This window comes from Notamacropus eugenii, chromosome 6 (assembly GCF_028372415.1).
Source record: "Notamacropus eugenii isolate mMacEug1 chromosome 6, mMacEug1.pri_v2, whole genome shotgun sequence".
In the NCBI taxonomy this organism is placed as follows: Eukaryota; Metazoa; Chordata; class Mammalia; order Diprotodontia; family Macropodidae; genus Notamacropus; species Notamacropus eugenii.
The window spans coordinates 312,964,537-312,980,747 of NC_092877.1; the positions used below are offsets into that span (position 1 = coordinate 312,964,537).

At 35.8% G+C, this 16,211-nt stretch overlaps 1 protein-coding gene and 1 long non-coding RNA gene across 2 annotated transcripts in view; one reads left to right on the forward strand and one right to left on the reverse strand.

Moving 5' to 3' along the window:
- LOC140509710 (uncharacterized) overlaps positions 1-15,992 on the forward strand; it is a 34,210-nt gene extending 18,218 nt beyond the window's left edge. Inside the window, exons 2-3 of the long non-coding RNA XR_011968889.1 lie at positions 3,617-3,787; positions 15,447-15,992. This is a non-coding gene — a long non-coding RNA (uncharacterized lncRNA). The remainder of the gene's footprint in view (positions 1-3,616; positions 3,788-15,446) is intronic.
- ABCA12 (ATP binding cassette subfamily A member 12) overlaps positions 1-16,211 on the reverse strand; it is a 227,690-nt gene that overhangs the window by 10,212 nt on the left and 201,267 nt on the right. The window contains exons 42-48 of the mRNA XM_072617503.1: positions 16,001-16,116; positions 14,709-14,868; positions 13,252-13,505; positions 12,259-12,463; positions 8,578-8,687; positions 7,849-7,990; positions 4,513-4,647 (exon numbers count right to left, since the gene is read on the reverse strand). Coding sequence (XP_072473604.1) covers positions 4,513-4,647; positions 7,849-7,990; positions 8,578-8,687; positions 12,259-12,463; positions 13,252-13,505; positions 14,709-14,868; positions 16,001-16,116 — 1,122 coding nt within the window. The remainder of the gene's footprint in view (positions 1-4,512; positions 4,648-7,848; positions 7,991-8,577; positions 8,688-12,258; positions 12,464-13,251; positions 13,506-14,708; positions 14,869-16,000; positions 16,117-16,211) is intronic.

Sequence of the window (16,211 nt, forward strand, 5' to 3'; positions counted from 1 at the left end):
CTCAGAGAGGCTAAGGACTTGTCCATGGTCAAAACAATCAGGCGGCAATGAAAAAGCTGGAATTTGGGTATTTCTAGACCCAGTGTTCTTTCTAGGCCATGATGCCTCTTCATAAGCCAAGATAGTGTTATAAAGCAAAGAAAATATACAAGAAATGAAAGTGCCTTTAAGGAACTTATATTATTTTTGTCATATAATATTAAATGGATATGTATATTACATGCATACACATAGATAATATCCATAATATATGTATATATTGCATATATGTGTATATACAATAGATATATAACATATATGATATGCACATGAATAAATGTACCTGTATGCAACACAGTGGATAAGGTCAAAGATATGTGTATGTGCATGGATACATACATATCTCTATATTTTCATATAACTATATCTATCTATATCTGTATTTCTGGCTGTCAATTTATCTATATGTTAGACAGACATTGCAAATGGGCAAGTTGAGCCCAAGTAATCAACAAACATTTATTAAGTGCCCTGGGAGTACAAAGACAATAGTCAAACAGATAGTACCATCAATAAATTTGATTGGGGAAGAACACATGTATTCATGCAAGAATATACAAAAGGAATGCATGGTCACTTAGGGGGCAGCTGGGGAGATCAGGAAAGGCCCCAGAGGAGGCAGCCTTTAAGCTGTTATGAATTTTGAAGGAAGCTAGGCATTCTTAGAGGTAGAGGTGAGATGGGAATACATCAGCCTGTGGAAAGGCATGGAGATAGGAGATTGAGCATGGTGTAGGAGGAATATCTAGAAGTCATTTTAACTTAATATTAACTTAATGACATAATGTGAAGGGGAGTAATGTAAAATAAGCCTTGAAAGGTAAATTGGAACCAGATGGAGAAGGTATTTATATTCCAAACATGCATTTGTCTTTTGATTCTAGACATACTAGGGAGCCACTAGAACTTATTGAGTAAGAGAGTTTTAGTGACTTAGTCAGACCTGTGCTTAAGGAACAGCAAGTGCATTGACAGATGTTTGGAAAATGGATTAACGAGTAGAGAGATTTCAAGTACAGAGACCATTTAAGAGACTCCTGAAAAAGCAAAAGGTAATTCATTAAAAAGAATTAAAGCAAAGGAGAATTAAACAAAAGAAGGAAAGCAAGGAAGTTGCAAAACTGCTCTAATATAACACCCAACTTCTCCCTGAAATAAAGGTTTTTTCTTTTAAATATCAATATTCTATTGATGTCATGTGGGACCCTAGAGATTCAGTCAGAAGGCAGTAGTGAGGCACATGGTGAATATGAGCAGGCTATATTACACAGACTATATACGGAACTATGAAGAAGGATTTTAGAATAAAGGATGCCATCTAAATGATCAAAACAGGCTGGGAATGTGGCAAGAGCAAGGGAGAACCAACAGACAGCTCACATGCTCCACTAGTATCCTTGCAATGTAACCACAAAGGGAAGAAGGTACGTTAGGTTAGGTTGGATGCCCTGGGACCAACTTGTGGGATGACATGGATATGAGTTATACAGGATGGGCAGGAATGGATGAGCTGCAATCTATATTATTGGAAGGAACATCCCTGCCGATGAGATCATAGATTCATTGGAGCATCATGAGTATCCAGTACAGAGGTTGTTTAACAAATGTTCATTGAATGATAATAAAAGTGTGCTCAAATAATTAAGATGAAAGGTATAAATCATATTTTGAAAAGGAATTCCATATAGCAAATAGGTAATTGCTAAAGAAATTAGTAAATCCTAACCTACTATCATAGACCAGCATTAGATAGATATGTGGTTATTTCTAGAGAGAATTTACTTAGGTCCTATAGTATATTACATATACATACAATGTATAGGTAATATAATTTAGCATACAATAAGGATTGATTCTCTCTCTTCTTAGGTAAAGGGTCATTTTACTTGTCTTTTGTAAGGCAATCAGGATTAGGTGACTTGCCCGGGGTCAAATAGTTATTAAGTATCAAGTGTCAGAGGCTAGATTTGAACTCCCGTCCTCCTGACTTTAGGGCTGGTGGTACTCTATCCACTGTGTTACCTAACTGGTCACTAGAAGCCATTTTAAAAAGGCATATAGAATTTTAAGAATCATTAAAACCCAAAAGAGGACTTTTCCCATGCAAGGGGCTTTTTTGAAGGATAAGTTTATACAAACGCACATAAAACATTCATTTCTTTTCTCACCTAATCTGGTGAGGTTCAGCCAGATTCATTAATGTCTTGCATTTGTATAGTTCTTTTAGTTTTTCAAAGCCCCTACATCTCTCTTATCCCATAGGAGACCCTAAGGCTGGTTTGTTTATAGTAAAAAAAAAGTACTTATACCCCTAGGATTCCATTATAGTGCTGGTGTTGAAGGAGATAGAGCCTCTGCACTGAGTTTCTGGGTGGGAATTGCCATGAGTTGCATTATTCATTATACGCTCTGGGGTCTGATTTCATAGGACCACAGACTGGATGGCACCACCACGGTCATCTAGTCTCATTTCAATTTTAGAAAGAATTCTTCTAAAACATTGTTGACTGACTTCATCTATGCTAAAATATTGCCATTGACAGGTTCTTCATTACTTCACAAGGTAGATCATTCCACTGTTGGGCAGCTTTAATTGTCAGAAAATCAACATTATGTTGAGCTGAAATCTTCTTATCTGTAAACTTATATTCTTTGGATCTAGTTCAGCCTTTTGAGAGAAGTATTTGACCTACAATATAACTAAATTCAAGTTAGTTTATAAGACTTTTATATATGTATATGTAGATATTGTAGGGGCTCTTGTATATTTGGAAGTCTCTGAAAGGAGAGGGTCCTGTGAATAAATGCTCTAGGTGCTTCTGGATGAATGGGAGGCTTTGTGTAATGTTTTTCATTCAGTTCACAATTTCAACTTACACTATTTTTTGTATCATCTGTATGTCCAAGGATGAAAGCCATCACCAAGGTGGGGGTGAGCAGGGTTTTACCACAGAACATCAACATTTGAAGGCATCTGATCTAAGTGGCAATTGCCATCTCTGATCATCATAGAAACAATAAGTTAATGTCTAGTTAGCTAGAAAAGTTAACAGATAACAGGTATCCTCTACTCTGATCCACTTTGTCTGTCCTTTTTTCTGTCATCTTCCCTGGGTGAAGCTTCTCATACTTGGGTGTAAAACCCCTTTACATCTAAATAGCTGTACGAGGGCCCAACCTACTTTATTAATACTTAATAAATACTAATTGACTATATAACTTTGGGTGGGATCATGTATATTATCATAGAATCTTAGTTTCATAGATATAGACCAGGAAGCAAACTTTAGAAGTCAAGTACAACACTTTAATTTTACAAGATGAGGAAACTGAGGCCCATAGGGATTACGGATTTCCCAGAGTCACGCTGCAAATAAGTATCCAAGTCAAAGTTGAACCTTAGTCTTCTGGATTCCAAATTCTCTTTATACATTATACCACACCACCTCTAAATAGTAAATCATTCATAATATCCAAAGTCAGATAACGAACATTTTCTTTTAACAAATGTCTTTTCTTTGTTAGCAAGTGTTGGTAGAATGTCTTCTAGCCAAGCTAATTTTCTGTCATTTTTCAGAGTAAGGGAAAGTGAGATTATGAAAGAAGCAAAGACAGAGGGAAGATTCCTGACTACAGCTTACATGGATTATTTGGAAGTGACTATTTTATCCATTGAAGGAGATGAACCAGCCCAGAAGACCTAAATTATACAAATTGCTTCAGAGATCTAAGCAGGACAGAGACCCAGGTGAGATGAAACCTCTTAAAGAGACACTGCATACAGACACAATATGGGGTGGTAAAATTTGGAGAAAATAATCTTTCGGGTCCAGATAGGGGAGCAGAGGAAAATAATTTATTACTGAGAATTAGAGGAGGATGAAGAGAAGAACTGAACAAGGAACAAGGTGAGTGGAGCCAAGAGAATAGGAAGTCTTTGCTGATAGTCAGAGTCTGAGGTCTGAAAAAGCAGAGTCCTGAAGGCTATGCAGGGCAAGTCAAGGTTGTCAATCCTACAGCATTGAAGCAGAAACTGAGTTAGCAACAAGGAAGTTAGAAAGGACTGTACTAAAAAAAAACCCAGGATATATTCTACAGCTAGTAGAAGACCATAATTAAACTGTAAGAATTTTTGCAATGTGTAGGGAGGAAAAATAAGGGGGAACAAAGAGGAAAGATAGCCTTTTAATTAACTAGGAATTAAACCCTACCAAGTTCTGGACTTAAGTCCACTAGTTTGAATTCCCGGGAAATATCCATGACACATCCTATTACTCTGTTGAAATCCACACTGAGGTCTAGAGTTTCAAAAGAAAGCATCTTTTCTGGCATTGTTTGAGTGCAAAATTGATCTCTGATGTTAATGGATTTAGATGAAATATGTAGATAAAAAAGTATGATCTGTGTAAGTTTGTGCAAATGTGATCTGCCTTCTTCAAAGCTTAGCAGCCTGAGTACAAATGATTCTCCTACCAGCAGCAGAATTGATGGTTTCCCAATCAAGGCAATTGCAGTTGATAATTTTCTTTTTGTCCCATAGCTGCACCTACATGTGACTTTTGCTTTATAGGGCATCAGCTGAAGTCTCCAAAGAAGTTTATGAACAGTCTGTAGGGAAAAAAATAAAAAGGAAATCAGAGCACCTTTATGTACACATCTACACCTTACAAAAGAGTCGAAAAAATTATTTGTCTTTGGGAGCAGACAGAGAACTGGAAGTGGAGATTGGATTTTAAAGGGAGGCAGATTTGGGCATCAATAGTAGGAAGAAATTTCCTCAAATTAGAGCTAACCCAAAGGGATTCTCCATTGCTTTCATGAAAGCCTCACCAGGAGTTGAGTGTTCACTGGTTGGGGTCGTCATAAAAGAACTCAAAGGTTTGGGTAGGAGTTGAATTAGATTATCATTAAGTTTCTTTCTAATTCTCTGCCTATGATTCTGTGATCCTAAACACCTTCATAAAACCATGATTACCATAGTATAACACTTAAAACTGACATATAACAGATGAGGGTGAAGTTTTAAAGCAGAAACACTGTTTTTTATAAATAGCCATATGAGATAATACTTGCTTTATTAATTTTATTTTAAATTTATGGAATGAAATAAGCATTTCCATAGCATATTACAATAAATAAAGATGTTTGTACATGAAACTGTAAATCTACTAGGCACAACTTGCTGTTTCTTTCAAATATACAACAGAATAATCATGTAAATTTCTTTTGTTTCCTATATGAGATAATATTCCTAAATCACTTCACACAATGCCTGGCACATAGTAGGCACTTTATAAATGCTTCTCCCCTTCCCTTCTTTTCCCTTTTCTATAACCATCTACTGCACAAAGTGCTCGATTTGAAACAAATATTTGCAACGAGATAAATAAGAATCTTGTAACTTCATTGATATAGGGAATTTTTACAGAGGAAGTTCCCTCTATCAGTGTAGACTGGCCCCTCTCCTGCAGCTTATTACCATGCATAGTCTTCTGGGGCATTGATAGGTTAAGTGACATCGAGGCAAAGTGACATGGCATAGGTTTTCTTGATTCTGAGGCCAGCCTTTCTGCCTTTTACCTTTGCAAATCTGCCTTGTTTACAAGATTGCTTTGCAACCAATTAAAAAGAATTGTTTAATTCTGAACCAATTAAACAAAACTTGCAATGTTTTCATTTTTAAAAAACTGAGTAATTGCTGTTGAAAACAAAATCCTCTCTATTTAATCACTCTTCAGCCCAGGAATTTCAGTAATGGTTCTTGAGATGATTAGTAAACATGGCCAGAGACTTCCTTCAGTGTCATTTTCCTTTGATTGGCTCAGATATTTAGAGTATTTCCTTTTATATGACTCAGCTCCCATATTTCAAGCCCCAAAGCAGTCTAGTCTACACTATTCTAGTTTTGATCTTTCACTTACCTTCCTTTTAATATTTCATTCCAAGCATCTTTCAATATTCATTTTAGAATTCAGGACCAATGATCAGAAAAATATATACTCATTCACTCCTAGGTTTTTCTTTTAGAAATGACCTAGGGCTAATGACATTTTATCACACTGCAGCAGCAGCCATACCTATAAAGTATGCTTAAGTCTCTGTTACAAGACCTGTAGTAAGGGTGCCATGAAATCCGAAGTGCCATATCCATTTAGTATTGGTCCTCTCTGTAGGATATACCCTACAGCCATTTTCAACCTACCTAAAACTTTAGGGATAAAATTTGGAAACTGTTGAAGCTCTGCACGAAGGATTAAGAGGAAAGATACGAATAATGCTTGAAAAAGTTGGTTATATAAAATATTGTTGATTGTCCTTTGTTCTCAAAGAGCACCATGACATCAGAAAATGATGCTGAGACTTGTAAGTGAATTGGCTTTAAGGGAGGGAGGGCTATTCAACATTACCAGCCTTACTTTCTCCTCCAGAATCATCTGGGTCCAGTGGCAAAATATAAATCAGGATGACTAGAGATGGCCCCACATATTTAAAATAAAGGATATTGCAAATAGGTAACAGATACAAACATAAATAAATCCTGACAGAATCTAATAACAACCTCACAGGTCAATGTTAGGTAGAAATCCTAATATACTTAGTGGAAACTTACATCTACATGGAAAAGCTGGTGGCTCCCTTTTCCAGGAAGGGATTAAAGAGCAATTTTTCAAAAGGAATATATTGGATTGTAGGAAAATTTAACTATATTATATATGTACATATATACTTATATATGTGTATGTATAAGTTATGTTCTTGTAAGTATTCTGGTAAGCTTGGATTTCTTTATGCATTTTAAGTGATAAAATCATATCATAGATAGAGGTGGAAGAAACCTTTGAAGTCATCTAATCCAACCCCTACCTACAGTATAATATTTACTCAAGGGATGCGCTTGTAGTTATTTCTGATGTAAAATTATGCTAGCAAAGAGACTCCAACCTGAAAAAAGGTACATCGCTCAGAGTCTTAACAAGAGACAAACATAACTGTAGACCTAATCCATTCTACAAATAAGTAAAGAGGTGTAGTTGATCACCAAAATCAAAATGGAATCTACTCTATTTGGCCAAAATTTCAAATGATGACTTGAAATTCCCTTACCACATAGTTTAACTGCTTGGGGAAATTATTGCCTATTCTGAATATACCTTAACTTCATTTTAATAGTCATTTCTATCTTTAAAGGACTGCTTGGTACTTTTGGTGCTAAGAAAGTTGTAAGGTCTGTTTTTATTTCTTCTGAGGTTCCTTACTGAGTTATAGTGAGTTTCTCCAGAGACCTAATCAGTAGTGAACATGGGCTTGGAATCTTAAGGTCAATTCAAATGTCTTAAAATTTAGTGCCTACAACTGATCTGAGTAGTAAATTATATATAGGTACCAAGGCAAACTTCAGTTAAGGACTCCTGTAGGTATGTAATCCTTTTTTTTGGCATTTTAGAAGGATCGCCAAGTAGTTGCTTTTCCGAGAATTTTCAATCTGAAACCCACAACCTGGAAGATGATGGATATTTTCTCTTTCAATATAGCCCTTGCAGAATATTTAAAGTTCAAATGAAGTCTACACTATTGCACTTTTGACCAGTTACCTACCTCACTTCTAATGTTGGGAATGAAAATATTCAAAAAGCACATTCAGAAGAAATTCCAAATGATGTCATGTCATAAAACTTAAGGGCATTGCTAGAGCTTGGCTTCTCCTTACACTGGCAAATGCAATAGTTTTCATTTGTCAAATTGGTGGGAATGTGAAACAGCAAAAATAAGGTTTTTCCAATGAGCTCAACTTTTCAATCACATACTCACTTCCTTAATGTCTTTCTCTGGAATTCCATGTATTCTGGCATAAAAGTACAGGTGTTCTTCCACAGTTACCAGATCATCTAAGGCGTCTTCCTGTGGGCAGTAGCCAATTGATGAATAGTGTGTATCAACTCGACCCAGGGTTCTGAATCATGTGATCCAAGGAGGGAAGAAAGAGAGGGAAGGAAGCAGAGAGGGAGGGGGAGAGAGAGAGAGAGAGAGAGAGAGAGAGCAACTTAAATAGGCATACATCTCCTTTGATAGCTTACATGAGCTGAAAGGGGTGAATGTGTTATATAGTTGGTGGCTAGCTTACTGAAGAATATTAATTATAATATTAACCATATTTATATAGCACTTTAAGGTTTGCAAAGAACGTTTGCAATAATTACCATATTTTATCCTCACAACAACTCTGATGGGGGGTATTGTTATCCCTACTTTACAGATGAGGAATCTGAGGCAGATGGAGGGTTTTTTATGCCTTTCCCAGGGGCACCCAGCTGGTCTGAGGCAGAATTTGAACTCACTTTGCCCTGACTCCAGGTCTAGTGTTCTCAAAAAACCCTACATCCTCATTACTAAAACAATTGAACGTAGTTTTCTTCACTTCAATAGCTCCTCATCTAAATCTTTTTAAGCCATCAGCAAAGCCAAGTGGGGAACCAGATATTCAGTTTGATCTCTCATCAGGGTTGTGCTTTGTTCCTTACAATACCAATTTTTTCCTACCCAGTTTGATTTCTGATCAGGATTTTTCCACTTGATGCAATGATGTCCCCAGTCAACATTTTGAAGATCGTGGTCTTCCCTGCTCCGTTCACTCCCAGGAGACCGAAGCACTGTTTAAGAAAAAGATTTATACAGTCAAGAAGAATTTATAGAATGCAATGATATGATATCCCTTCTTTCTTTTTCATTTGGACAAAGTCAGTTACTGCAAAAGTAAATGCTAATGGAAATACTTTTGGGTGGTAAAAAATAGTTATTCAAGTTGTATCCCAGCCCTGATGCTTACTAATTATGTGATAAGTGGACAAAACATCTCTCTTGGTCTCAGTTCTTTGATATGTGAAATGGGGATATCTTTCACACCACATATCACCCACCATATTGTGGGAAAGTTGTCTATAAACTTTAAAGAATTACAGAAACATAAGCTATTGAAGCTTATAAACGCCGTTTTTTCTTTTTTTATAGCTTTGTGATTTCTATTTCAAGATAAATAGCCAGGCATATATGACAGCTAACCCCCCCTCCAGTATACACTTTGTAAAATTTAAATATCATGTACATGTTTATTATTAACTCAACATGCAAGAACCAAATGACAGTGTCAGTTATTGGCCGTATCCAGCTTCCACAATAGGAGGATAGAGTCATTTACTTAAGGCACTTGGTCCTGGTTCAGGACAAACATGTGTGTTATCACATACTAGTACATGTGTGTTATTGCATACTAGTTGCTCTTTTTAACCTCAGCTGGATCCTGAATCATATATCATATTATTGGCAGTTTTTAGGCAAATCCACTGAAGGGTGGGATAATTTTGTTTAATTTTCTTGGCAAGAAAGCTCTTAATCCCAAAAGATATGTGAGATGACATGAGAAAGAGACTGCCCAAAGGCACACACACCACAGAATGTGAAGGCTAGACCTTTCTTCGTTTTAATTACCCAAACATTTTCCTATATACTTAAGGCGTGTTGCTTTAACATATTATGTTAAGGTACAAGTATATTTAGGGCAGCTAGTGGTGCAATGGATAGAGCACCATATCTAAAGTCAGAAAGACTTATCTTTTTGAATTCAAATCCAGCCTCAGACACTTACTAGGTATGTGGCCCTGGGCAAGTCACTTAATCCTGTTTGCTTCAGTTTCCTTATCTGTAAAATGAGTTGAAGAAGGAAATGGCAAACCACTCCAGTATCCTGGCCATGAAAATCCCAAATAGAGTCACAGAGAGTTGGACATGACTAAAAATAACTATACTTAATATGAGGAAGTACTCTCTTGAAAATTATGTTCTAATACCTCATTTGAAAGTGTACCACAAGAAGGATTTGCTGACCTGACTAAAATAATGAAGATTTACAGGTTGCCTCTCATTGACAAAATCATAACTTTGCTGAATCGTTCACTCTAGCAATTTCTCTGTGCCTCTAGAGCCTTTCCCTTCAAGTCATCCATCTACATGGTTTGTATCTTATTTGTACCATTTATTTAGAATTTGAGTTCCAAGAAGCCGAGGACTGGTACTGGATTTCTTTGGATCCCTAATGTTTGGGGTGGGGGAAGGAATAAGCATCTCTTTAACTTCTAGTATATGTCAGATTCTGTGCCAAGAACTTTACAGATATTATTTCATTTGATCTTTACAATAATCCTTTCAAGTAGCTGTTATTTTTGTTCTCCATTGTATAATTGAAGAAACTGAGGTAGACAATGGTTAAGTTGATTTACCAAGGACCATGTAGCTTGTAAGCGTCTGAGGGCATATTTCACGTCCAATACTCTGTCAACTCTACCACCTAGTTGCCTCTACATATAGTGTACACTACATAATAAGTATTTAATAAATGCTTGTTGACTGACTGTTCTCTAAATTCCACAAAGGGAGGTGTTCACTTCAACCCCATTCAGTTTATAACAAGGAAATGTAGATGGAAATAACAGAAGAAAGTTAAGCAGAAATACCCATATTCTTCTTTAAAAATATACTCTTTTTTTCAGTGGAGATGGAAGGAGCATATAGCAAGGCAGTGATCATTCCATGCTGTCCTCCCAGCATATTAATGATTAAGCAATAACACAGTCAGGGTAAAGGATGACTTTCCACTAACTGTTTCTAAGATTCTCCCAACATTTTATAAGCGTCTTAGTTATGTTCTAACATCTTATTAATGGGGAAGAAAGCAAGGAACAAGAATTTTTATACCAGCATTCAGTGGCAACTGACAGAAGGCTGTGTGTGTGTGTTTCTCTTTCATATCCCCCCTTAGAACAGGTGCAGTACTCCATACAGAGGAGGGTTCAATAAATTTCATTGATGGACTCCTAATCTAATAGTCAAGACAGGCAAGGATTTCGCCTGCCACTGCCAGTTGAAAATGAAATAGACTCTGATGTTGAACCGATCATTTTGTTTGCTTTGGAGAATCATAAATCCAAGACAGGAGATAATCTCTAGTTCAGTTATTCCAAATGCCTAGATGATGAGCAGAGTCACGGCCAACTCTTACCACCCTGTGCTATCAGAGAAGATTGTAAGTTCATAGTGTAAAATGGCACTTGATATACGATTGTCCTCTTTTCCCTACTATTTTTTTTCAGCGATGACTTATCCCAGAACCTACCATTATTACTCAGGGGTCTTTGCAGGCTTTTCCTGTCTTCTCTAGCTCTGCTATTTCTCAGTTGGAGCCCTTACACTTTCTTCATTTTGGCCATGCCTTACACAGTAGGAGTGGGGGGTGTTTCATACCTGTGATTTCATTTATGTAGGAAACTCTGCTCAATGGGACAAAGAAATAATTGGTCATTCTAATTGACATAGAATGAAAATTCCCTCTATCAGTACATATTCACAGCTCTTCAATAATTTATGGTATTAGAATATTGCCTGGGCAATGAAAGGTAAGGGATTTGACTGATCCCAAATGTAAAGATAGGTCTTGGACCCAGGCCTTTCAGTCTCTCAAACCCATGCTATATCCATTATTCCAGGCTTTCATGCCTTGTACATAAGCGGTACTTAATGAATGTTGGTTAAATTGTTGTCCCTTCAAGAAGAAAGTGGTATAGGATGAAAAAAGGGGAGGTTATCTGGACATGCTTTGTTATAGAAAATCTGGCGTAGGGAATAATAACTTTAGAATTGGGAACTAGAGGGTTAGAAATCATCTAATGAATGCTAACTTGGAATCTGTAAACTTTTAAAAATGTGGTGATAACTGCATTTCAACATGGTTTCATTTGTAATCCTGTATATTTTATTTTATACATCTAAAGATGTTATTTTGAGAAGGGGTTCATTGAGGCATCACCAGATTGCCAAAGGGTCCTATGATGTGAAAAAGGTCATTGATTCTAGCTAAACCCCCTCAGATTACACAGTTTACACAAGGAAACTGAGGCCAGAGAGGTCAAGTCATTTGCCCAGGAAGTAAGTGGAAAGGCTGGGATTTGAACCAAGATCATTTGTTTTCACATCCAATGCCTTTTAAACTCTATCATGTAATGGAATAAGGATTGTAATGTTAGGGCTGATAACTCCAGAGGCAAAAGAAAATTTTGCTATCTTTGTTTCATCAAAATTCATATGAATTTTGCTTTTGCTATTAAGGTAATAAAAAATTAAGTAGAGAATATGAAAACATTGTCCTGTACTGAGAGAAAATCAGTAACTCACCTCTCCAGCCGGAATACCCATGCTTATGTTATTTACAGCTATGATCTTTTTGTGGATAAGTTGGTAGGTTTTGGTGAGACGATGGAGTTGTACCAAATCAAATTCAGCGCCACCAGACTCCACCCTTATTCTTTCTGCTCGAACATCTTCATCTTCTTCTATGCTGTCTAGCACAGATGAAGAATTCATATCTCTGAGTAAGATTCTAAACAGAAGCAGTGATGAACTTGTGTCAGTAAGGTGGTTTCTGAAAGGACATCTATTTCTTATTTGCTTAAAGCAAAAAAAAAAAAAAAAGAATCTCTTTTCCTGAAAAGAACCTTATCAAGCACAATATCACTATTTTGTCTTACATCTGTTATTTGTTATGTGATCTAAAAACCTTAAAAATGAGTATTTGGGTTCTATTACAAATTTACTAGGAGATATGGTAATGAAATGTTTGTAATTCCAGTGGACCTGTAATAATAACTATCTTTTTGTTTTGTTTTGTTTTGTTTTAAACGTATTTGCTTACTATCGCTGTTGGAGCCATTAATTCTACTGCCACTTCATAGAAAGGCCTTCAGGATTTCTATTGTCAGCCCAAATAGCACAACTGCTAATCATATCAAGAATTATTTTACTTATTCGTTCTCCTTGGTCCTTATCATCAATGAGTGTCACTTTCCTGTTTTTCAATGTAACATTCTACCTGGGGTTGCAGGGATGCCAATATCTCAAGTTTGTCATGCCTAAAACTAAACCTATTCTACCTCCTTAATTTTCCCCTCTACCCCAAATAAAATCCTTCTTTTGACTTTCTCATCAGGATTACTGACACAATTATTCTTTCAGTCACAGAGTCACTCCCTCAAGGGGATTTTGAAAGTTTCTTGAACTGATAAGTTATGTTCCACTCATGAACATAGACCAAAACATTGATCCCTCCCAATCCATTCTACCTCTTGCTACTTCATGGGTTCTAAATGTCATCTATTCTTGGTACTTTACCTGATTTTTTTAATTAGCCATTCATTGATTAGGAGTCGTAAGAAAAAGAATACAGTGCCTTGAACCACTAAGGCTACAAACATTGCACCTAATTTATTCATCTCAAAGGTTTCATTGGGATATTCCACTCCATATGCTTTTAGGAAGTCTAAGACGGACTGTTGTTGAGAGAGTTCGATCAAACCATAGCCAAAACAGAATTGTGGGAAAATCAGGAAAATCCGTTTAAGGGTTTCAGAGATAAGTTCCAGAGTCTGAAAGAAGAAAATATCAAATGAGTTTGAACTTCTGCTTCTACAGCATTTACCACTCTATTTCTATAAGATTTTGAGATAATGATCCTAGTGAGCCCTTTTAAAGCACATCTGCTGCTGTATGTTTTATATTAGATGGTGGCAGTTGCCTACCATTAGGAACTTCATAATACTTGGAAGATCCAAAGTGATTGATTTCTATTTGGTGAGGGGGAGGCAGGGAAAAGGAGGAATAGAAATGTACAATGAAAAATGTTCAAATGATTTGTGTGACCTTGGGTAGCTTACTTCATATGTCTTAGGGTTTTTTTCCATTCTGTGAATCTATGATTGTATGAGATGATGGACATGCTACATCTCAATGGGAAGAAAATATTTCATTTTTGCATCCTTCATTATTTGAGAAACTATTTCTAGTGCAGTAATTTTCTTCTTTCTCATTGGAATATTTGCAAATCATTAAACAAACTTTAAACATTTGGCACTAGTTAACTATGTGACTACATGAGCAATTATGTCACCATAGAGACTCAGTTTCCTTATTTGTAAATTTAGGTTAATTATATGTGTACTACTCAGTAAGCAGAAAGTATTTATTAAACATCTATTGTGTGTAGGGCAGAGGGTTAAACATACAGTTATGATAAGTGAAGCTTTTGAAGTATTATATAAATGCAAGTTATCTTCATCATCATCATTATTCTTGCTCTCTAAATTGTTTGAAACTGTTAGGGCTTTACTTTTTTCACCATTGTATTTGCTAGCTATAGATCATAGAATCATAGATATAGAGGTGTAAGGGACCTCAGAGGCCATTTATTCCGTCCCACTCATAGATGGAAAACAAACATTTCAATTAAAGTAGACTGATCAGTTGGTTGCATAAATGTTTGTTAAATATTTTTAATTTTTAAGCTAAAATTTTTTTAAATATTTAAAACCAAATATTTTAAATCAATATTTTAAAAAAATTTTAAATCAAAATTGGCACTGTGTAGAAACCTATGCTTTTGGCAGGAATTAAGCCTTAGAAGGCATTTCAAAAAACTCCAGTTTATCCTTCTAAAACAACACTCCCTCAATAGCATTTTCCTTCTCTATCCCAAGGTCTCATAATATAAAGAACTCTTCTAATTTGGGTTTGTGAACATTGAACCTTTTGATACATTCACTGAAATTTAAGAGACTAATAAAGGATCTCACCGGATCATTAGGCTTTTCCTTGGAAAGGAAATATACCACCGACAGTGAAACAATTGAATTGATGCCAAAGAATAAGTTGATGCAAACGTAAGTGATGAAGGCCATTCCTGTCTCGTGAAAAATCCCAGCCAACAAGTACATCCAAGAAAATGTTGCATATCTGTGGGTCAGCAATAGCAAGAATTAAAATTATGTCTTCTAATTAAATAAATTGTTATTGATATATTTTGTTTTTATAACATTCTATAACCCTTCTCCCTCTCCCAGACAGATAAACTTTATAAAATAGAATTTTAAAGTCACATCATAAGATTTAATTTCTATAAATAACTTGAATTGTTCAATGTTAAAATGATACAGTGCAGTATGGTGGTTGCCATGTTTCATAATTGGGTCCCACACATTCCTATTGTAGAAGAGAAATCAAAGAATGTGTAATATTTTTCTTAAATGTCACAAAAGTTTAAAAAACTTTACTGATTTAATATCAGGTTGATCCTGGTGTGTGTTCCTTATTCAAGAGCAATTAAAGAAATAATAAGGATAACACATCCCAGCCCACAATGAGTACTTTTTGGTGACAATGGTGATATTCACCCCAAGCAATTGTAAGGGATCAAAGCACATAAAGACATAAATTCTAAGTGGTGCTATGTTACTTACAGATGTTAATACACATACACATAAAGGCATAGTTATTTATAGTGGCATGTAATATAACAAATCTTATATTTTCAGAAATTGTGGAGCTCATTCTTTGTGAAAACAGTGGAACAACCTTTGACTCCATACAGCAGAATGTAAAACAGAGATCTGTCAGCCATTAGCTATAGCTGCTCACCAAAGACCTGTGCATTCATGGAAAGAGAAGTTAGGCAAGCCTTGGTGATTTCAACTGAATTTAAATACAAAATAAAGCATCATGTCACTGTGTATGGGACTGGGTTTTTTTGAAAATTATAATATGATATAGAAATGATACAAATTACCACACATAAATGCACACATGGTTTTAGTTATTTTCAGATATTCTATTCTGTCTTATTTTTACCATGTCAAAGAAGTAATAATGCAAACTCCCTTGGGTACCTTAAGGAGTAATTTGTCCTTGTACAGTGCTTTTAAAAACATGGTTTAATTAGAGTACATACATAAGCATAACGTTGTTTTAGTCACCAATCATGAAATTCAGCTTTTAATGAATGTTAATAATGATGATGAGTGTTAGGTCGCATTCTTGATGCTCTTCAGCATTTCCATTTGCTCTACGGATTCTTGTGAAGGACGCTTACCCAAAAAGCAGAAGAAGGAGAGATACTGCTCCTAAATTATTTTCACTGAAAAAAGCAGGTAACTTGAAAGCTGCAATAACTCCAATTGACATTGCAACAGGCACCAGATAGAAAACCTATGGGAAGATGTAAAACATGATGTGCAATATACATAGAAGATTTTTTTTAAAAATTCACTGTCCTATACATAAAACCTAAGAATACAGATTTC